A 22,430-nucleotide genomic window follows, 5' to 3' on the forward strand; every position below is an offset into this window, starting at 1 on the left:
AAAAACAGTGAAATCAACTGTTCACTTTTAAATGGGGATATGACATTTTACTCCTACAGTTGTCATATGAAAAATGAAACTTGTGTATATTGTATCACAAGCCATAATGTTTTCTTGAGAGTTTTTACAGAACAATTATAAAAAAACTCAGGAAACAATGCAAATCACAATCTAGTTAATGGGAAAAACATTCAGATTCCAAAGGGAAGAAAAGGCAATAATATTTAGCAGGGTTAACAAGAAGCATATGTGTTCACAGATTAGAGAAGACTGCAAATAAATATGACACAATAAAAATTTGTTTATCCAAAACGTGTTTGTTTTTCAAGGGCCTAATAATTTTTTAATTGAAGGATAAAGAATTAAATGATTACCAATGTCAGACTAATTATGGATATGTCCTACATATCTAATATATGGCATAGTCTCTTATGTTTCCATTTTGGCTAGTGTGGCCATCACTTGATTTACAGCCAGAAACTGCAAAGTCTAAGTCTCTAAATGTAGACCCTTGAGAGATCTAAGACCCATCATTTAACTTCTATGAATATTTTAGTAGAATCTTTTGCTAGAATAGCATGAAGAAGTTTTATGATGTTACTGCAAATAATGAGACATGGATACTTAAAATGAACCAACATTCCAAATAAACTATCATATCAACAGAGAGACCAACAATGTTCATGGAGGAATTCTAGTACTGAGTTGACAATGGCAAATAAGCTCTGATTTTATCTGCCAGGATACAAATACAAACCCATATCCCACCAGTTCAGTCATGGATTTTCTGGGGTCCCTGCCCCATAAACCGATGACTGAGATTAGGTTACACTTAGATTTATACTTAAAGGTTCTTGGGGGGGCTTCCTCAAAAACAGTATAATGCCAGAGGGTAACCAATGTAAAAAATACTTGACTTGGGAAACCTACAACCCAGGCTACTTCTTTAATGAAGGACTCACTGGCAAGATCCTCAGCACAGAAAGTTAACTAAGATCCACAGAATAGAGAATCAAAATTGGGGCTTCCATTCATATTCAAAATTTGTAAAACAAAATATATCAATTTCTTTTATCTGAGAGAGAGAGAGAGAGTGAGCGCACAAGCAAGTGGGCAAACGTGGTGAAGAGAGAGAGAGAATCCCAAAATGTGGGGCTCAATCCCACAACCCTGGGTTCATGATGAGTCCAAATCAAGAATCAGACACTGGAACAGATTGAGCCCCTGAGGCATCCCCCCCCCCAAGATAATTTTATTTTGCAATTTTTATCTTCTATATTGTGTTTAGCAATACCAAGTGTTTAAGTTTTAGAAACTATTTTCTACATTCAATCTATCTCAAAATCTCTAATACAATCAAGAGTTCACAGGAAAGCCATTAGTAACTATTTTTTTATTTTATAGTACCTTACAGAAAAGATGCATATTTTTAGATTAAGGCACATTCTTTTTGCTCTGCTTAGCACATTTTCTGTGATCTTCAAAGAACAGACTATTAATTGCAATATTGAAAACATAACACTCACACTCCACCGATGACACGAATTGATCCAATTCCATGAAAATCCCCGTTATTTTTTAAGAACTTAGGGACAGAATCTATGTGTTCACTAAACTCTCTGGCCTGTCCACAGAAGTGAGGTTTTTCGTAAATAATAACCTGGAAGATATGAAAGAAAATTACTTAACATGCTCATATTTTAGAATAGGTACAAAACTCATTTACTTAAGTGACACTAAAAATCCCAACATGAACAGGGACACCACCCATTTTTGCACTAATATTTATTTACAACGTAGCACACTGACTGATATTGACAAGGATTTATGTGGGTTATTACCATGAAGATACCTTAATAATATGTTTCTGTCACGATTACGCTGTTCTGGTTACCCCAATCCTAGGACCATCTGACAGGATAAATTGTCTTATAACTGACTCTTAAATTACCTAATTTTAGCTCTCTGCCTGGAATTTAACACAGGCCCACCTTGTATTTATTGACTTTCCCCTATTAGACATAAATAAAAACACTCTTGAGGTTCTAGGACATAATAATAAATTATCTACTGAATTGAGAAACAACAGCTGCTTCTTATAACATGGTGGCTGCCAGTCACTAGTAAGAAAGAGATATGCAAATTCCTGAATTTAAATATAAAACTTCCTAATAAGAAGAAATGATTGAAAAAATTATGGTGTTTTCTTTTTGTTGGTTTTTTTTTGTTATATTTGATTCATATGGGTGGGGAGGTAAGTATAGTAGAAAACCCATTTCTAGCATTTCATTTTGGATTGGTCCAAGTAGGTCTCTTCCACCATTTTGGTGCTCTTTACTTCCCAAGTATGACCTGTCTGCCTTCAGTATGTGGAAATGATAATGGTGATAATGGCACTAATCTATCTACGTTCTGTCACCAGGTCCTACTTGTGGCTAATGGCATACGTTGCATACAACTGGCAAAATAAGGCCCCATGCTAAAACATACTAACCAAGTTCTATCTAACTTGTTTTCAAAAATTTATAAGATTATACAAACTGAAAAAAAAACATGTAGTACAGCTCCTGTGTTCCACATATTTAATTTTCACAGGGTGATGTATTTGAAGAGATGAAGTTTTATTTGGTTAAATACTTTCTACATCTGAACACATTCAAACTAAGAAGCAGTAATTCTTTGATGAGCAAGCCGTCAACTAACACATAACAACTTGAAAATGTGACCATGTGTGATAGCTATTTAATTCATATGCCTCTACAACCTGTCAAACTGCAAATGTCCAGCCTGTCACACCTGAAGAAACTGAGACAGGAGTCACTCAGACTGTCACAGCTAATTTTGTATCTTTCAGGTCACTGGTTCGAAACCTCAGCTGCATGTTATCACAATCACCTGTAGAATTTGAAAACTTCTGACTACACCCCAGACGAAAACAATATTCTGTGAGTGGAATACAATCATAAGTATTTTTTTTTTAAACTTGGATATGCATGACTCCAACACAGAGCTAAGGCATACTATGCTCAGATACTAACTTTTAAAAGATTCCACCTATGTGATTAAGAGAATGGTGGTCAATTCCATAAGTTAGAAAGGTGAGAAATGGGAGGGTTGGAGGAGCTGTGTCTTGTTTTGCAGGACAGGAGACAGATAGATGAATCTTTGTTTCCATGCCTGCCTGTGGAAGTTAAGCAGGCTAGTTAAGCAGAGGTCTGGCTGAATCTTTGATCACTGCACTGGTTTTTTTCCCCCCCCGCTCTCCTTTCACACACATTTTATAATTTCATTTCCTTTCCCCAAATGGGCTTAATCCTGGTGTCTCTACTGTTCCCTTCAGGTACTTATTTATTCTTACCAACTGATATCTGACAGGAGCTACCTACTGCTTCTTCTGATCACCCCTGATCTCCTTTCTGAGCATCACTCCCAAAAGACTGCTCAATATCTCTGCTTGAATGTCACGCTGCCACGTCCCTAGCCCCTCCCCACCAAATCAAAAATCAAACCTATCACCTTTCCACCCTGTAGTAGCTGCTCATTGGGTCTGACTAGGTTGTCAGCAAGACCTCCATCCTTGCATACTGACCTCACTCTCCATCACAGCATGGGTCCTCAGTGACTGTTCTGTGCAGTCATTTCCCACCACTCCCAACATCCACCAAGTATTATTAGAATATACCAGTCATCATTTTTTTACTTTAATAGTTCAAAATATGTGAAGATTAATACTGAAACTGTAAAAGTCTGTTTTAAGACTTACCTTTAGGTTCATAGGCATTTCCACTTTTAGTCCACCCTTAAGATAAGAAATTTTAATATTAAAGACTTAGAATATCTGGAAGTAACTAAGTGACATATGTAGGTTATATAAACGTCTGATTAGTGAAGATTACATACCAGTCAGCTTTAAGTTGTGGTAAATTTTAAAATTTAAGTACAGAGCTCTATAGCAGTCAAAACAGACTCAGACTGCTCATCGATGTAGATGGGACAAGAAATCTTCAAAATATACATTCCAGATTACAACCAGTATAAGGAAGGAAACTGAGCTTTTTAGTCCTTAAGCACATGCAACTGATTAAAGATTTAATCCCACTGCAGAGAGTACCAAGAAATAGAGTGGAATTGCTAGATTTAAAAAATCTCCTTTGGCAGAATAGATTTCCAAACCACTGACACTACATTTCCTCATGACAACTGCTCGGGCTTTCTAAATTAGAGTGCTTCCCCTTCCAAGTTCTATAAACACTTTTTATCATACTTACAGTCTTTGTGACATCAAGGTTGCAGAGCATAAAAGGTTAACCCCTTCACAAAAACTAATTCTAGAATTTCCTGTTTTTAATGCTACTCCACATTGTGGTATTTCTTAAAATTTTGTAGGTTTTCTTGGTTTTTATTTTTTAAAAAGTACAGAGCAACCAAGAATGGTTTATCACTCACCTCACATTTAATTGAAGAGTCTGCCCTCAAATAAAAATGTTTGCAACAAAAATAAATACTGCATGCACTTATTATCTTTAAGAGAGCAACCACTGACAGATCTATTTATTATTAATGCTGTGCTCATCATTCATTACTGCAATGGAAAAGCATAATTTACTGTAAGTGATTTTCTAATAAGCATCAAAAAAAATTCAGAACTTTATTCAAAATTTTTGTACAATGGTACTTATAAGGAAATGGCATGCACTGTAATAAACTTAACACAAAGTAAATTCAGACATTTGTCTTCTAGAAAGCATTAAAATGTTTTCACACAGATATTCTCTATAATAAAAAGAAACAGAAAAATAACATATAGGTTGTTGATTCAGTAGTATACATACTCATTTCTCAAGATAGAGATGCATGAGCAATCACCATAGCTATTTAACTTTGGGCTCATGGGCATTTTGGAAAAATGCTTCTTTTTAATTTGCTTACCATCTGAAGTGGATGCAATGATTTAATTTCTGTTGCAGAAATCTCAAAGAGTCCATGGTCTTCCTCCAAAACTGTAGCTTGTCCCTTAAAATTAATATCTGGGTAGGCAAGCCAACTAAATAAGAAATGAATGGTTAAAGTATAATAGGGATACTATTGTCTTGTAAGAATTAAAAGTAAAAAGGCCTATCAAAAAAAAAAAAAAACAAAAAAAAAAAGGCAAAAACCCAAAACAAAAAAACCTTTGTGGCAAAATTACAACCAGTAAAACATATTCGAAATGAGTTCACTAGAGAGCATATAACAAGAATTAATGTGTTATTAAGTACTCAACATTCAAACACTGTCTTATAAGTCTATTTATTATATGTTTTCCAAGCAGTAAGCATTACTTTTCTTAGAATTTTCCAATATTTAAAAGGTGTGACACCTTTGATTCAAGCAGAATTGGAAAAAAAAAAACAAAACATTCTACTGTTTTCTTTTTTTAAAGTGGGGCAACCAGAGGTGGGATTCTACAAGGCATTTTACATTTTTTTTTTTTCATTTAAGGCATTTTACATCTTTGACCCACATTTTTAGAATCAATAATCAGTTCATTTGGCTGCCTCAGGAACAGCATTTGACATGAGATTCCCAAAAGACCCACTACCTTCTGCCTAAACTTGATAGGTACAGACATCTCATGGACAGGCTCAATTACTGGGTCTGCCCAAGAGTTTTAATCTACGGTTGGGAGAGATGAAGAAAGATGTCCTACAGTGACCCCCAACTTGTACATCAACCATCATCAGAGCAGATGAAAAGAGTGAAAGACAGAAAAGGAACCTGTGTTGAATTGGTATCACAGGATTGTCATTCGAACTCATCTGGAAACTATGAGCTCATCTGGAAACTAAACTCAGGGTTTGGTGTGCCTGGGTGGCTCAGCCAATTACGCATCCAACTTCGGTTCAGGTCACGGTTTGTGGGTTCAAGCCCCACATCAGGCTCTGTGCTGACAGCCTCAGAGTCTAGAGCCTGCTTCAGATTATGTGTCTCCCTCTCTCTCTGCCCCTACCCCACTCTCACTTTGTCTCTCTCTCAAAATAAATAAAAACACTAAAAAAATTTAAAAACAAATAAATAAATTCAGGCTCAAAGTAGCACCGACAGTCTGAAAGATACCTTCAGAATCAGAAAGGTTTGGCATCAGACCCATGCCCACCAGCTGGTAGCCTGAGACAAATAATATAATTTCCTCATTTATAAAATGAGTATCTCCACCTGCCTTGCAGGAATAGTAATAAACAAAAAAGCACCATGGGTCCAGCCCTGTGGAGGCACTCAATAACTATTGGCACTGAGACACTCTTGAAATAGTTCAAACTCCAGATTTTTAGGTCAGGGACATGTTTTTATTTCTCAATCTCAAAATTTGGTGGGTGAAAAGATGATGGATGAATCTATCAAGAACTATGTCTGAGAATCTCCATCTGTTCCTAGGAGTTCTACATCAAAGACTTAACTGGATCTAAAGGAAGACAAAATCTGTTCAAATCCCCACAATAGTCTTTCTTGAGTATCCAGGAGCATAAACTAAAACTTCACAGAAATGTATGTCACCTACTAAAACATGAAATAAAAAGTTAACTTTGGTGGCCATCAATCACTGTAATAAAAAGAAACTGATACATACACTCCTGACTTCACAGTGAGGGACACAGATTTAGGGATATTCAGCTCTTCCAAATTGGGGACAGCTCGCTGTATATGGATAGGACAATACTCTGGGTCAGACTGTGGGCAAAGTTCTATCTCTGGAATGCTGCAATCCTGAAAAAAAAAAAAAAGGCTTTGAAATCATCTGGAGACACACACAATCCAGCATTCTCAATACCCTGGACATGCAATTACAATTATTCTCATTGTTCAGTTGAATTTCTTCTCAAAAACAGCACAAAGGAAATACTGTTTCATTTTACCAGTTTTAAAAATGAATTATTCTAAGAAGTTACATTAATGACATGAAAATTATAAAAATTAATTGAGAAAGTATTACTTTTTTTTTTGGCTTGGTTTTTATTTTTTTTTCATAGTTTTTAAGTTTATTTACTTATTTTGAGAGAGACAGAAAGCAAACAAGGAAGGGGCAGGGAGAAAGGGAGAGAGAGAATCCCAAGCAGACTCCATATTGTCAGCATGAAGCCCAATGTGGGGCTCGAACTCACGAACCATGGGATATTGACCAGAGCCAAAACCAAGAGTCGGACGCCCTATGTAGTTTTTAAAAGTCTTGTTCTATTAAGCAATCAGTGTTTAGTTACCAAACTATGTGAGTGCCAGAAGTCTTTAAGCCTTCCTTCTCAGAAGCATAACAAAGCCATGAGGAGGAAGGGAGTTAAGTAAAAGCTGATCTCATGGGGGATATAAAAAATAAATAACAGAGAGGCACAGTACTCTCTCAGTGTGTTATCTAATTTACATTGACAAAAGTAGGAATTAGAAGTGAGGGTAAAGGAAGTCTGTTTTCCTACTTGTGGGATTCTATTTATTTTCTTTAGTACAAGTTGGTTTGAAGAAGAAAGGCATTATAAAATTTGACCCTACACTCCATCACATACTCACTGCCACCATCTCCTGTCAAACCTTCCTTTAAAATTTCCCTTACGTATATCTCTTATCTATTCCCACTGTCAAGGACTTTTATCAAGGCCAAGACATCAATTATGGGCCTATTCCACCAGTCAGGTATGAACCACATTATATACAGCTAGGCTTGTTAGAACACCGCTTTCCTCATGACACTCCTTGGCTCAAGACCCAAGCACATCAAATTTACATGTATTTGCCTTCCTACAACACGGCACCAACCAAGTGACCCAAAGAAACTCCATACAACTCTTCAGTCATACTGGTATCCATGCTAATCCCACTCTCTTTTTCATATGGTCTAAGTTTTATAAATGTTTTCCCCAAGGCAACTAAACAGGAAATTTTCTGTATTCTTACTTATGAACATCATCTAATCGTCAGGTTGTAAGTCAAAAAAGACCTCATCTTTTCTTTGGGAATGAAAACTACAATTATTTTTCCCTCCTCTGAAATTAAAGATGTGCTTCTGTCTGAACACACTAACTCAGTAATCATGAGTGCTTAATTATACAATTCAAAATTTCAGTAGCAAAATTCTCACCTAGGACATTGTGAAATTCAAGTGATTATGCTTTAATGAAACAGGTAAATGAGTAACAGGGGTGATATTTATCAGGCTGAATAATTCTATTTTTTATTATAATTAGTTTTGCAATTTTTAACTCCAATTTTCTGATTTTTTAACCTTTCTGCAAACTGAATTTTATTATTAATCGTTCTTATCAATATGCACAAGTACATTAACACATCTTATTTTCAGAAAGCTAGTTCTGAAATGCAACAAAGAAGCATAACCTAAAATATCCTTTGAAGTATAAAAGTATTATTTGAAATTTCATTTTACTTTTTTTTTTTTTTTTTTTTTTTTTGAGAGGGAGAGAGTGAGCAGGGGAAAGGGGCAGAAGGGAAGCGGGGGAGAGGGAGAGTGCCAAAAGTCTTTAAGCCTTCCTTCTCAGAAGCATAACAAAGCCATGAGGAGGCCTTCACTCAGTGTGGAGCCCAATGCAGGGCTTGATTCCATGGCCCTGGGATCATGATCTGGGGTGAAATCAAGAGTTGGATACTCAACTGACTGAGCCACCCAGGCACACCACAAATTTCATTTCAAAAAATGGCCAGAAATGTCCACAACAGTCACCTGTCAATCTTCAAAGTTTTTGTTTGCTATTAATAATAGAGTTCTATTAACATTATTTGAAATGCTGCCCTATTAATGTTCCCCTAGGGACAGAAGGTACAGTAACAGAATACATAACTAAGTGTCTCACACAAATAAGTTTCCTCTGCATTGTGTTATACAAACAATGCTTGGGTGGTGTACTTTAAAAGGGAAAAAGCTACAAGGCACTTGAGTCCACCACAACAAAGAAGGAAACAGCATAATGGAAAAAGTGTGATGATGACTAAAAAATGGAAAATAAACAAAAAGAACGCTTACGTTCTCAACTCTCTTTGCCAGAGGACCAGGTTTTTCTCTAGTTAAATGAAAAAGATTTCAATAGTTAAGTTTCACCTTCTTTATGGGGGCTATTCTCACAGAAATAATGTCTCTTGCAAGACTTGCATAATTCTTGATGGATGGAGGCAGTAACACTAACAACTGAAGGGTACTTTCTAGTAATCTAGTGACAATGAACAGTTTACTCTTAGTAAAGTTTGTATGGCTTCCCCCCCGCCCCAACTTTTCTACTCATGATATACTTTTGATGAAATTTGCAAGCTTAGACTATTAAATCATTCTGTAGGAATGGAGACAAAACTATAGGAGAGAAATAGGGTAGGAATGGATTACAGTTAACAAAAACAATAAGAAAATCTGACTCCACCTCACATAAAATACCATCAGTACCTGACCTAACATCCGATCTCTCTCTTCTCAGTAAATTAGTGAGGACAAAACCAAAGTAACTTCTGACCAAGAAAAATGTTATTCCTTTAAAAAAATATTAAATGCACAGTAAATAGTAATTTGCAATATTAATTTCTAATATTTGCAATGCTACCTCACTCCTAATTATTTCTGGGAGCAAAGATGACTTTGAGCAGAACCTACACCTGTTGATAACTGACGGTGTCCTTTGCATCTATTCATAGCGAAGTGAAGACATCATAAAGTATTATCCTTAAAGAACACAAGTTTTGACTACTCAGATTAGAGCAAATAAAAGAGAACGAAATAAGATAAAGTTAGTACTAGGCTTAAGCCTAGGTTAATCTGGAATGGTAACAATCACCATGACAATGAAGCTATCAATAGGCAAAATTTTGACAAGGTTGGAGAAAGGAAGCAGTTTGATGCCTGATTCTTATTTTGTAAAATATTTAGAACAATGCTAATGCCTTTTCCATTCGATGCTCAATAGTTTTATTTTCCTTCCTCATTGAAAGGTGCTAGTCTGTTCAAGACATGAGTGCACTAACACTGCAATTTAAAACATGACTCCAGGAGCTCCTGGGTGTCTTGGTCAGTTGAGCGTCTGACTTTGGCTCAGGTCATGGTCTCGAGGTTCGTGGGTTCACGTCCCTTGTCAGGCTCTGTGCTGACAGCTCGAAACCTAGAGTCTGCTTCAGATTCTGTGTCTCCCTCTCTCTCTGCCCCTCTTCTGCTTGCACTCTGTCTCTCTCTCTCTCAAAAATCAATAAACATTAAAAATAAAATTTAAAAAAAAGGCTCCAAGCACTCCAAGCACTGGAAGAAGGAAGAAATGCAAGCATCACTTACTCTTTCTCTTAATATAATCTAAGCAAATGGTGGATGTGCAAATACACATTTATATATCCATATTCAACAGAACTGAGTTTTTTGATTTTATTGTGGTTTTGTGGTGAGAAGGCTGCTGTTTTCAACAACTTACCTTTTTTTCTCCACTAGGCTTGGCACGATGCCTGACATTCTCTCTCTCTCTCTCTCTCTCTCACACACACACACACACACCTGAAGGTATTTAAATCTTAGAAGATTATACCTACACACTATTCATTTCAATCAATTTCTAGTGAGTTAGCTAATTAAGTGAGCACTCAGATGCCACTTGCTGAGCTGACCTGCTTGCAGTTAAGGCTTTCAATGCAAACAAACACCCTCGATGCTGCAGCCGTCAATCTCCTTGTGGTACCAACATTCACATCCTTATTTAACACAAGTGGCTCTGCCAAGAACTTCCTCACATCTCCACCCGCCCACTGCTTTACTCTCTCAGGATTCCAATCAGGTGCCACCTCCTCCAGGGGAGTACCTCTTCTTTGTGCATCCTGAGGGCCCTGCAGAGCGTTCTCAATTCATATGCTTACGTGAGTCATATGTCCCTCCCCTAGACTTCCAGCAATCTCAAGCATGAGATCATATTTCACTTGTATTTCCATTTCCCGTGTTCATCACAGTATCGGATCCAAAAGCAAAACACGTATTTGTGAAGATACAGGCTTGTTTGCAGTTTTCCAGGAAGTATTAATTCACAAAATTTTTGCAGATACCCCTTTCATGGAGACTTTTTCCTGGAAGCTATGTTTCCTTCCTCTGTATGCTATTTGCAGCTATCAAGAGTTTAATAACATTGACCCAAATCACTATTATAGGATCCACATGAATTTACATTTTTAAGCATATAAACAAAATCTCCGTAACTTGAAAAAATATATATATATATTCATGACTGTCATATGATTGTAATAAATCATGCACTATTTTAATGCTGAAGGAACTCTTAAGAATGCCCTGGAGAAATAAATCTGTCCTTATCTGAGATCTGTCCTAACCACTAACTAATTCGCCTCTCCTCTACACCAACACAAAATGTTTTATTATACTGGGAGACCTTCCTCATGTGAGTATTAAATAGTATTTTCTAAACAGAAAATAAAAGAGGAACACACCTTACCTTCCTTTCTCTACCCTTCCTTCTCTGATTTCCTAAACACTCATATGCACACACTCACACACACACTCCTACACTCAAGGGTAGAGATCTATACTAAAAAAAAAAGATATTTGGAAATTTCGGCTCTTTTGCTAAAGATGCCTGGATGATGTATTCCTACTACTATTAAAAATATATGTATGGGGGCACCTGGGTTGCCCAGTCGGTTAAGCGTCCAACATCAGTTCAGGTCATTATCTCATGGCTCTTGAATTTGAGCTCTGCATCGGGCTCTGTACTGACAGTTCACAGCCTAGAACCTGCTTTGGATTCTGTGTGTGTCTCTCTCTCTCTCTTCCCCTCCCTAGCTCGCGCTCTCTCGCTTGCTCTCTCTCTCTCTCCCTGTCTCTCAAAAATAAACATTAAAAAGAAAAAATATATATATATATATATGTATGCACATATACATACACACATACATATATGTATCATGCACCAATTCATTTTATGGGCCAGATTACAGGCAACATTTTCAATTATCACTCACTGTAACACTTTATATGCATAAATTCAAAAGATTATCATCAATATAATGAAGACTGGTAAAATTAGCACGGATATTAGCAACCGCTTTTAAACATCGCTAGACCAACGTACAGCTTTACTACTTGACAAAAGAAAATAAAAAAACAGGAAAAACAAAACAAAACAAAAGGTTGTGTCACCTTTAAGACACGTTTGATAGAACCCAATACAAAGTCTCTTGGTGGATGTTTTCTGTTCTGAAGGATCCAGTCACGATTTAACACCTTTTCTCCTTCTTCCAACACACATTTCTGACCCTGGAAATGTGGCTTCTCATATAAAATCCAGCTGAACAAATATAAAAGCATGATTGGTTATAATTAATTTTCTAAGAAATGAGGCATAAAACACATGATACTTAGTAAGTCCACAGACTATTGTACCTACTTAACCTTCAAAACCTGAGCTATTTTCCACAATTGGTATATAAACCTATTTTTGAAACAATGACATATGCTAATTTAAGTATAGACATAGGCATAAGAATAAAAGTGCACACAACTTGGAAATATTCCCAAACATAATCTACGCCTATATTTATGTATGCATAAATGCACGTATACTTTCTAGATGGTATATAAACAAAGCTATATATTTCTATCAAAAACAATAGCTTAACAATTCCAATTCTTGAATAAAATGGGAGCACAGGTGTCCCATTTTATTGCATGAAGACAACACTATACCATACCACTTACTTCATGAGTACTGACCAGTGGGTAACTGAGACTGGACAAAGAAATTTTGGCTGCAGCATATGCAAGGGAAATGGTCCATAACAAATGAGGTTTCCCCTCATTTTTACACCACACAAAGAATCCTTCACTTCTTGACCATGTCAGCTAGACAAATGACTTTAAGTATGTGGCCTTCACATTCCTTAGCATCCCACAACTTGTGAACTCGCTTTCAAAGCTATGCTTCATTTAGCTGATGCCTTCAACTCAACTTGCCAAATCCATCCTGCTACTAATGTAGTTTCAGAATGGTATTAATTGCATATAATATATATATTAGGTCTTGCTACTTATGGCCCATTGGCTTTAAGCACTAAAAACAGCCAGTATTTTCTGGCACAGTACATAAAAAGAACTATTAAATTATAAGACACTAATTATGTTTCAAAATATTCTGTCAAAAACCAGAGGAAAGGGAATGTGACTTTAATAAAAAATACAAAAAGCATAAAGAGTAAGAAAACACACTTAGTTGGGGGGAAAATGCTACCAAATTTTAAGAGATTTCTTACCAGCCCCTTACAACTTTTATCAGTATCCCATTCGGAAAGGACCATGATGTAGCATCGGGAATATTACAGTAGATCTCCTGCTTGTATTTACTTCCATGGAGATCATAGATAACCATCTGCAATATACAGAAAGCAGGCACAAAAACTAATTGTTAAGAATGCATTTAAAATTCCAAAATGTCCTAGAATGTAGAAAATATCCTAAACATATAAAAGATGATTACTATAGATGCTAAATCTTTGAGTAAAATAATCCCCTTTAAAGTCAGTGAAAAGTATTTACTTTAAACTCCCCAAATCTGAAAGTAACCTTTTTTTTTGTTTTTAAAGTAAGCTCTGTGCCCAATGTGAGGCTTGAACTCATGACCCTGAGTCGCATGCCCAACCGACTGAGCCAGCCAGGCATCCCTAACGTAACTTTACTTTTCATATTTTACCTTAGTTAATAAGAAACTTATGCTTACCTTCCCAGGTCTCGGGTTACACCTCAGAATTTGTTTGTCAACATTCTGAAAGAGTAAATGTGGAAGAAGTAAGCCTTAAGAAACATCAACAGAAAGATCTATAACTCACTTTCTTAGCAGTCACAAATCCAATTCATCACATATTTACTTAGGGACCATTATATGCAAAGTGTACCTCTAGGTACTACAAGAGATACAAGGGCAAATATAAGGGTAAATAATGTGTTGTTTGTGCCCTCAAGGAGCTTATACCTGGAAGGAAGGAGCAGATGACCACACTCATGTGACTGTTCTGTGAAGGACTAGGTTAAACTCATGGGTAAAATACAAACAAAATGCCAACTTATGGGCATCTAGGGGAATGACACCAGCATAGAGGTGAGGTGATGGCACGGGGAGGCCCCCAAAAGGCTTGTTGGAGGAAGTGATATGGAGAAGACCTTGAAAACACAGGATTTTAATAAGGGAAAAAATGTGGCAGGTTGGGGTCAGGGAGTTGATAAAAGAATTCCATGGAGAACATATTTTCCGAGGCAAGGTGGTAGGAAACACTGGGTGTATAACCAGAGCACGTGGAGATAAGGTTGGACAAACAGGACTTGGGTGTGCTGTAATATAGTGAAGATGTTTCACTTGACTTGGTAGGTGATGGGGGATCATTAAAGAAACATTTCTTCAAATCTTATCCTTTCTTTTAAAAAGACTTTGCCTTGCAAGCTACTGGTTGGTATTCTAATATAACTATTTGCTACTGTGGCTATTCATGGTGAAGACATGGGTCTTGGGAATCGTAGAGAAAGTTCCATGATCTTGGGAATGCCAGAAAGGAAGTCCCATGTTAAGTGAATATTCTACATTAAATGTTTAAATATTTCTAAGGCAAAAAAACCCATAAAACTGAATTTCAAGACCATTAACAGCTATAATGTTTTCAGCTTTTTTTCTTTCAATTAGGCTGTTTGTGGCCCTGCTTTGTATGAACAATATGAGCAAGTACTGACAGGATACTGCCAAGTGATTACTGAAAATATTTTAGAATATTATGAAATATTTTACTGAGACACATAAGCTCAATGGAATGTAACAATTTCCCCATATATAGTACCTTGAGAAATTCAGAATGCTGTCACTTAATTTCACTTGAAAACTAAATATTAGCAAAGAAGGGGGAAATAACTTGCTTCTCTTATGCCTTTTAAATTCTGCCTAAGCACTTTCATTTTCTCACTTTAACAGTCCGGCTAAAATACAGGGATTATGATACACTTCAAATAAAGAATAAAGTAACTTCTGATATATTTTTAAAACCATCTTTACACAACCTCAAATCACTGATTTTCTTCGTAAGTTTTTAGGTCATTTCATGACCCAAAGCACTACTTCATTTGTTAATAATCAAAATAACTTACCTCTGTGAATGGGCTTAATCTGCCTGAGATGTCCTGAGCACGGAAATATTTTGACACTGGTTCCTGAAAAAGTCCACCAAATCTGGCTCCTTTGTCTGAGGAGTGAGTTTTGGAAGTATGCAAATACTGATGATAAGCACTCTTTAAAGAAGAATGTAGTTTAGAAGTAAGGTCAGATTTTTGTAGAAATGAAGCCTTTTCTGGCCACAGACCAACTTGCAGATCAGAGGTAGTAGGTTCATTTGACATTACGTATGAATTCTTAGAGATTCCAGTCCTTTCCTGGTCATCATCAGGATAAAACGTGATGGAAGGGTCTGGCAGCTTCAAAGTAATGGTTTCCTTCCTCCTAGGTCTCAGGCTTCCTTTATGTAATGGTTCCTCCCCCTCCTTCTCCTCCTCCTCCTCCTCCTCTGCCTCTATCCCCTGTCTGTCTTCATCAAAATTCATCTTTAAACGCTCTGATACCGACTGGAGAAGGGATAAAACAGAAGAGGGCTGGTTTGCATTCTCTCTTGATTTTGTGGAGCCATGGTGACCAGGTGAGACCTCGCTGGACAGAATGTCCTCCTGAGAGCTGTCATCCTCATAAATGGGAGACAAAGCTAAGGGATAAATTTTGTACCTTTTGGCCTCCACTGATAAGAATGATTCTGAACTATCACTATCAAATGTCTCACCTAATTTAGTGTCCTTTTCAAAATGATGGACAAGGTCAGTTCTGCTCTCAGACCTCTCGCATGTGACTACAGGCATGCTGTCAGTAGATGTATCAGGAAACAGCAGAGTGTGTGTTCTTACTTCTGGGGTAGCACACCTGTCCTCATCTTGAAGGGGTTTGTCATATAATATAGTAAAGGAAGAATTTTCTTGTTCATCCTGAGACATGAAGGCTAAATTAGATTCTTCTTTTTCATCACTATAATTATCATCTCTTATTTGGTTATCTACTGCAGTAACAGATGTTCTTTTGTCTAGCTTTCCCATGGTATCCTTGGGTTGAAAATCCGGCACTGCTAAAGCTGGGTAGCCTTCATAATCCTTGCTTAATGTAGGTGATTCATATCCCCTGAAATATGAGGCAAGTCTGTTGTCACACACTATCAAGCCTTCCTTTCTCTCAGGGGGTCCTTTCTCTATTTCTCCAACACTCTCTCCACCAGGCTCTTGGGATGTTTTTTCGGCTTCAAATATGGGAGGCACAGCCTCTGCTTGTGTAATAGGCAATTCCAGACTTGTTCCATAGGTTTTCTTAACATTTACCACTGTAGATAATACTCTGTGTTTCCTGAGAGCCTCATCAGAATCTTCTGGAGACAGTCTTTCCATTTCTCTTGGAGAGGGCATAGACACACTCATTCCAACTGCCTCTGTATCCTCTGTCTTACATGCCCTTTCCACTTCTAAGAAGGCAGGGACTGCCTTCTTGTGTGCTTCTTTCACTTCTAACACTAAAGGTACCATTTCAGTTTTCCTAATACCCTCTCCAGCATCCTTCTGGTAAGATATTTCCAACAAAGGTCTTCCAGTCTTTTCAGTGATGCCCTCAGCATCTTTTTCGTAGACATTTACCACTTCTAACATAATGGGCATAACCTCAGTTTTGTCCAGATCAGCATCACTTAGGTAAATATTTTCCATTTCTAATGTAACAGGTATCACCTCAGTCTCTGTGATATCCTCTTCACCATCCTCTGGGTAAATATCTTCCATTTCTAATGTGGCAGGGATCACTTCAGCCTTTTCGGTAACCCCCTCAAAGTCTTTTTGGTAGACATTTTCCATTTCTGACATAACTGAGGTCATCCCGGTCTTGCCAACATCACCTTCAGCATGCTTTTGGTAAATATTTTGTAATTCTAATGCAACAGGTATCACCTCGGTCTTTGCAATATCCCCTTCAGCATCCTTTTGGTAAATATTTTCCATTTCTAATGTGGCAGGCATCACTTCAGTCTTTCCAGTAATTACCTCAGCATCTTTTTGGTAGGTATTTTTCACTTCTGAAATAATAGGCATCATGTCAGTTTTGCCAAGATTTCCTTCGATATCCCTCATTTTATAAGCTTTTTTCATTCCTAAAATGGCAGGTAATCCCTCAGTTTTTTCAATATACCTCTCAGCATCCACTTGGTGTACTTCTCCCACTTTAAAAATGTCAGCTGTTGGCTCAGTTTCTATCACATTTAATTTGGCATCCTTTTTATGTGCTCTTCCCATTTCTAACATAGGAGGGGCTGCCTCATATTTCGTAATATTCAATTCAGCATCCTTTTTCTTTGTTTTTTCCAATTCTAACATGGGAGATCTAAGCTCCATTTTTCTTATATTTACTTCCATATCTTTCTTGTGTACTTTCCCTACTTCTGACATTGTAAAGAGTGTGTTTTTATTACTCTGTCCTGGCAAGCCTTTTTCAGATATACACACAAGACTATCAGAAAAACTGTTCTTGGATGTCCCAGGTACATGGATGTCATCATTTGCAAATGGAGGCCATTTGAAATTTAATACAAGAGTTCTTGTATCCTCTGTCCCTGTTTTGTGATTATCCATACACGCTATTTCCACTTTATCTTTAGAGTCCTCTTTGAAAAATAAATGTGTTTTTACCTTATCATGTAACCCTTTATGGGGTGTATCTTCAGCTAGTAAAACAGCATCTGATTCCCACAAATTTATCCTATCAGCCTGTCCAGCTCTACTTCCAGAAAGTGGGGATTCTTGGTAGAGAACAATTTCTCTTCCTTTAATTGACTCTGCGTCCTTAACTAAGTTACTTACAGAGAAGAACCTACCTAATATTTTATTTTCATTAATTTCACATGTGCTTTGATTTACTGCCTGTTCAGACACCAAGAAATCCCTTAATGTATCATGCGGCTTAACACTATCACTGTTGAGAATTTGTGAAGTATTAGCCTGAAGTTCAGAATCCCAGGTATCCTCAGTATCTTCAAAAGCATCATTTGCCAAATTTTCTTGGGCTGAGTAAATAATCTCATTGACTAATTCCCTAGCTTGATCTTCTAACAAACAAGATAAATTCATTCTATCAGAATCAAAAAGGAGACTCTTCTCACCAGCTGTAAGTGAAACACAGACCTTTTCTTCCTCTGGGACATCTGACCTGTTTTCCATGCCCTGCTCTTCCAAATGCTCTGTTAGCTGGATCCCTGCCAGTGTCACTTCTGAGGAGTTTTTCTCAGGAACATCTTCTTTCAGAGTACCTGAATTCATTATGCTATCTATGGCTATATGCTCTTGGCAGGTATCAACTATGTGTGTGGATTTTAATTCTTCCCTGACAGAAACAAAAATTTCACCAATCAATGTATCAGCCTTTTTAACTAAACCACTTTTGAGGTCCAAAAGTTGGTCATGGACTCTTCTCCTTGCTTCCGTGTGCTCAGCAGAGGCTTCAGAACACTGCTGGCTTGAGCTGTTAACTGACGTCGGAGCCCCAGCAACTGCTCCAGTCTCTGCTTCCATGGGATTGTCAAATTGGGCAGCAGTTGGGAAATCGAGAGACACCTTCCCAGTAGGAGTCCCAAAATGTTCTTGAAAAGGGGTCACTTCTGCCCCTGTTGGGACAGATATTTCAAATTCCAAATGAGGGCTATTAGGGCGCAGCAGGTTAGTTAAAGAGGCACCTTCATGTGTGGCATCTATGGTAACTTTTACAGAACTGGAATTATTTTGGTGACTATGTGAACTTAAAACCATGCTAACTTCTTCAGAGCTACCAGAGGAAGACACACTATCAATACTACCACTTAGGGAATGAGTATTCTCTTTTTTTCTGTGAGATAAGGCTTTCTTTTCTGATTTCAGCACAGGAACATTGTGAAAGTGTGAGTTCTCAGATACAAAAGCATTTTTCCCCAAACTTTTATCAGATTCCAGAAAAGGTGAATTTACTTGTGTGCTGTCAGCTTCTTGGAATTGTGGGGAAGCACTAGTTGAGTTGAATTTTGCCATTTCTGAGAAACCAGAAATCTTTCTAGTCCCAAAAATATGTGAAGGTTGATGAATCACATAGGTATTGGCCTCATAATTCTGTGACATTTGCCTAGTAGCTTTTTCGTCATGAACAGGAGGTAAAATCTCAGATATATTACCTTTGGGAAAAGCAGGAGGATAAACTAAAGCTTTTGCCTCTGTTTCCGGAAAACCTTGATATTTGGAGGCAGGAAGAGATACCTCAGTCTGACAATTCTCTTTAATCTCCTCACGATCCATTGATTGAAAACTTTTGTCCTGTTCAGCCTCTAGGGAAGTTAATTCTGATAAAATAAGCTTTCCTGGCACATCTGTAACTTCAAATGGAGAAGAAATCTTATCCTGAGAAATATCTCTAGGCTCTGTTTGGGAAACAGTGATCTTGGAGATGGCTACAGTTTCTTCTCTTACAGAATGCAACTCAACAGGAACACCGTTCTGACCATCAACTTCCACCTTTGATAAAATTTCCGCAATGTCAGGTTTGGTTTCCAAGGAAAGAGAACCGGACTTCTCTGTAGTGCTCTTACTTGCTCTAGCATTTGAACACATCAATTCTGCTTTAGCAGGGCCTTGAGGTGAAATGGAACTGTTGTCCTCAGAGAGGCTTTCACACTCCAATCTCGAGTCAACTCCAACCTGGCATTTTTCACCTTTCGGAAGAACTTCCTTGGATTCAAGAGTTGCAGATCCACGCTCCAGATGAAGACAAGCAGGAGTACCCTTCCCATTTACTACCTCAACACGATTTGCCACATTTTCTTCTTGACATTTACCAGGCGGACTGGAAATACCAACAATGCTGACATCCCCAGTTTCAGTGAGCACAGAACACTCATCCTTTGTAACAGGAGTATCTAACTTGCTCAGCATACCAACCCTGGAAACAAACGTAGGAGATGAAATACTGAAATCTGACTTTGTACTGTCAAGGATAAGAGGTGTTCTGACATCAGGTGATACTTTGGTTTGTTGAAGACTCTCAGAGTCAAGATGAGATTCTGAAATGTGATTTCTGTTAGGTTCAAAATTCAGCTTAGGGGATATTCTGTTTTCTAAGCACGCTACAACTGCTGATTGGCTGATGTGTTCTCCGGAGGCAGGGTTGTTTTGATTTATTCTAACCACATGAGGCATTTTGCCATGTGGCCTAAAACTGGACCTTTTGGATTCCGTTACAAACAACTGGTCAATATCTTTGGGTAGTGGCTCAATTCTACCTTCTGGAGCTTTTACGTGACTTGAAGTTGGGGGTTCACTAACCAAGGTGCTTTCTGTTTCTTGTCTGATTTTTGTAGCAGCCAAATTTTTTTGTGAGTCTTGGGAAGACAGTCTATTTCCTTCATTTACAGGTTCTGTGTCTGTCACAGCATGTCTCTGAAGAGCCGTGGTGCTGATATGACTGGCAGCCTGCTTGGCTGAGTTATCAACAGCTTGCTTGTCAGAACACTTACTCTCTGGCAACTGCAGATCTTCATGCATAATTGACTTATTTGGACTCAGCAAATCTGCACTGCCCTGTTTGGTAGTGTCACTCCCATCAGGTTTACTAGAAGAGCAGTCAGAAACAGCAGGGCTCTCATGCTCAACACGTGCTTCTCTTTGCACCCATGTCCCATCACTCATCACTGAGCTGTCTTCCTTTATCGTAGTTTCCGCTGTAGTTATTCCCTGAAAATCTGGACTGCAAGGAACTCTGCTACTGTTACTTCCTGTAAACAATGCTGAGCATACCAAATTTCTGTCAGTCTGAGAAACTGGTGCACAACCTAAATGGTGTCGTGAGTCAGATTCGCTGGCAGTGGAGCTGGAGTTAGTCACAGAAGAAGGGGATGACCTACTTCTCACAGGTCCCCCAGGATCATTTTTATTTAAAACATTCGTAGAAGCAGCAGTATTGGGCAATTCTAAATGGTTTGTCAGATGGCTTTCTGTGTTAACATTTATTTTGCTACAATCAGAGTCTTCTAACAGGCCTTCGAGCAAATGTCCTTTCACAGATATGTCTGTACTAGCTGATGACAACGACGACACCATCCTAGCCTCAATGTCACTTCCAGGGCCAATATGGATGCTTGTACTAGAGTCAGAACTTTCATTTTCTCTGTCCAAGGGATTCACAGTTTCCAATGCATTCTGGTGCTTCAAATATTTCCTAATTTGTCTGGGGCCTCGATATGTTGCATATGTTACGGAAGGCCTCTCTGGATTACTATCCAGTTGTCTGTAAAAAGAAAGAGCCCAATAGTATCATGAAATATAGTTAGTAACACTTAACAGTAATCCTAGAAGTTATGATAAAGTATATCTTTCAAATACTCCTACTCCTAATAAGTATTGAACTGGAGAAGGAAATCCTAAAATGTTTTAGGTAAACCTGTCTTTACTAAAAATAATGAAGATTTGACAAGGAACACATAAACATCAAGGCACATGAATGTTTGAGCTCCTTACAACCATTCCTTTTTAAAGATTTTTTTTCCAACATTTCTATTCATTTTTGAAAGACAGAGACAGAGTGTGAGCCGGGGAAAAGCACAGAGAGAAGGAGACACAGAATTGGAAGCAGGCTCCAGGCTCTGAGCTGTCAGCACAGAGCTCAAACTCACGAACCGTGAGGTCATGACCTGAGCCGAAGTCAGACGCTTAATGGACTGAGAAAGCCAGGTGCTCCAAAACCATTCCCTCTTACCTGATTACCTACATCTCTCTCACAGTAGTTACCAGACAGAAAGTGGGCTGACAAGTCCAAGGCTTGGGTTTTAGTTACAATCTCAAAGAGTGTTTGGAAGGAACCACACTGCCTTATGTGCCTCATACTGGCACAAGTTCATGGATATGTCACTGATTTGTCCACCATATTAGAGCACCACAGTAAGCTTCTCTTCCTTTACTCTTGGATGTAAATTTGAACGGCAACTTCAAGCACATAGGGGGAGAACTTTTAAAGGAAAACAACTGGTAAGATGTCTAACTCACATCAAGCACTCAGCATGTATTTGTTAACTCAATGACAGAATTGCCTTAAAAATGCTCTTATGTTAAGTTCTTCAAATATTCAATTTCTGTAGCATAAAACTGCTCGGGTAAATGTAATCAAGAGACTTCTAGTAAAAGTTCTCTACTTCTTCTCAGCCCCAGCATAAAGTTCCAGAGACTCTCAGCATCCAACTTCCTTTGAAGAATCTTTCACTGGGAGTTCTCATGCTATCTGATACTGCTTAATAGCCCTGGACACACACCATTCTCTTCCCTTAAATCCCAGCCCCAGAGAGAAACTCCAATGTCTTCTGAGACTAAG

At 37.9% G+C, this 22,430-nt stretch overlaps 1 protein-coding gene across 3 annotated transcripts in view; it reads right to left on the reverse strand.

Moving 5' to 3' along the window:
- CRYBG3 (crystallin beta-gamma domain containing 3) overlaps positions 1-22,430 on the reverse strand; it is a 131,027-nt gene that overhangs the window by 63,234 nt on the left and 45,363 nt on the right. For 2 of the 3 annotated variants that reach the window (XM_058731653.1, XM_058731654.1), the window contains 8 exons: positions 15,128-21,353; positions 13,719-13,763; positions 13,255-13,370; positions 12,146-12,293; positions 6,608-6,744; positions 4,930-5,044; positions 3,764-3,799; positions 1,527-1,660 (listed from right to left, as the gene is read on the reverse strand). In XM_058731653.1, coding sequence (XP_058587636.1) covers positions 1,527-1,660; positions 3,764-3,799; positions 4,930-5,044; positions 6,608-6,744; positions 12,146-12,293; positions 13,255-13,370; positions 13,719-13,763; positions 15,128-21,353 — 6,957 coding nt within the window. The remainder of the gene's footprint in view (positions 1-1,526; positions 1,661-3,763; positions 3,800-4,929; positions 5,045-6,607; positions 6,745-12,145; positions 12,294-13,254; positions 13,371-13,718; positions 13,764-15,127; positions 21,354-22,430) is intronic. The other variant, XM_058731655.1, reaches the window with a different exon arrangement.

Source organism: Neofelis nebulosa, chromosome 5, assembly GCF_028018385.1.
Source record: "Neofelis nebulosa isolate mNeoNeb1 chromosome 5, mNeoNeb1.pri, whole genome shotgun sequence".
In the NCBI taxonomy this organism is placed as follows: domain Eukaryota; kingdom Metazoa; phylum Chordata; class Mammalia; order Carnivora; family Felidae; genus Neofelis; species Neofelis nebulosa.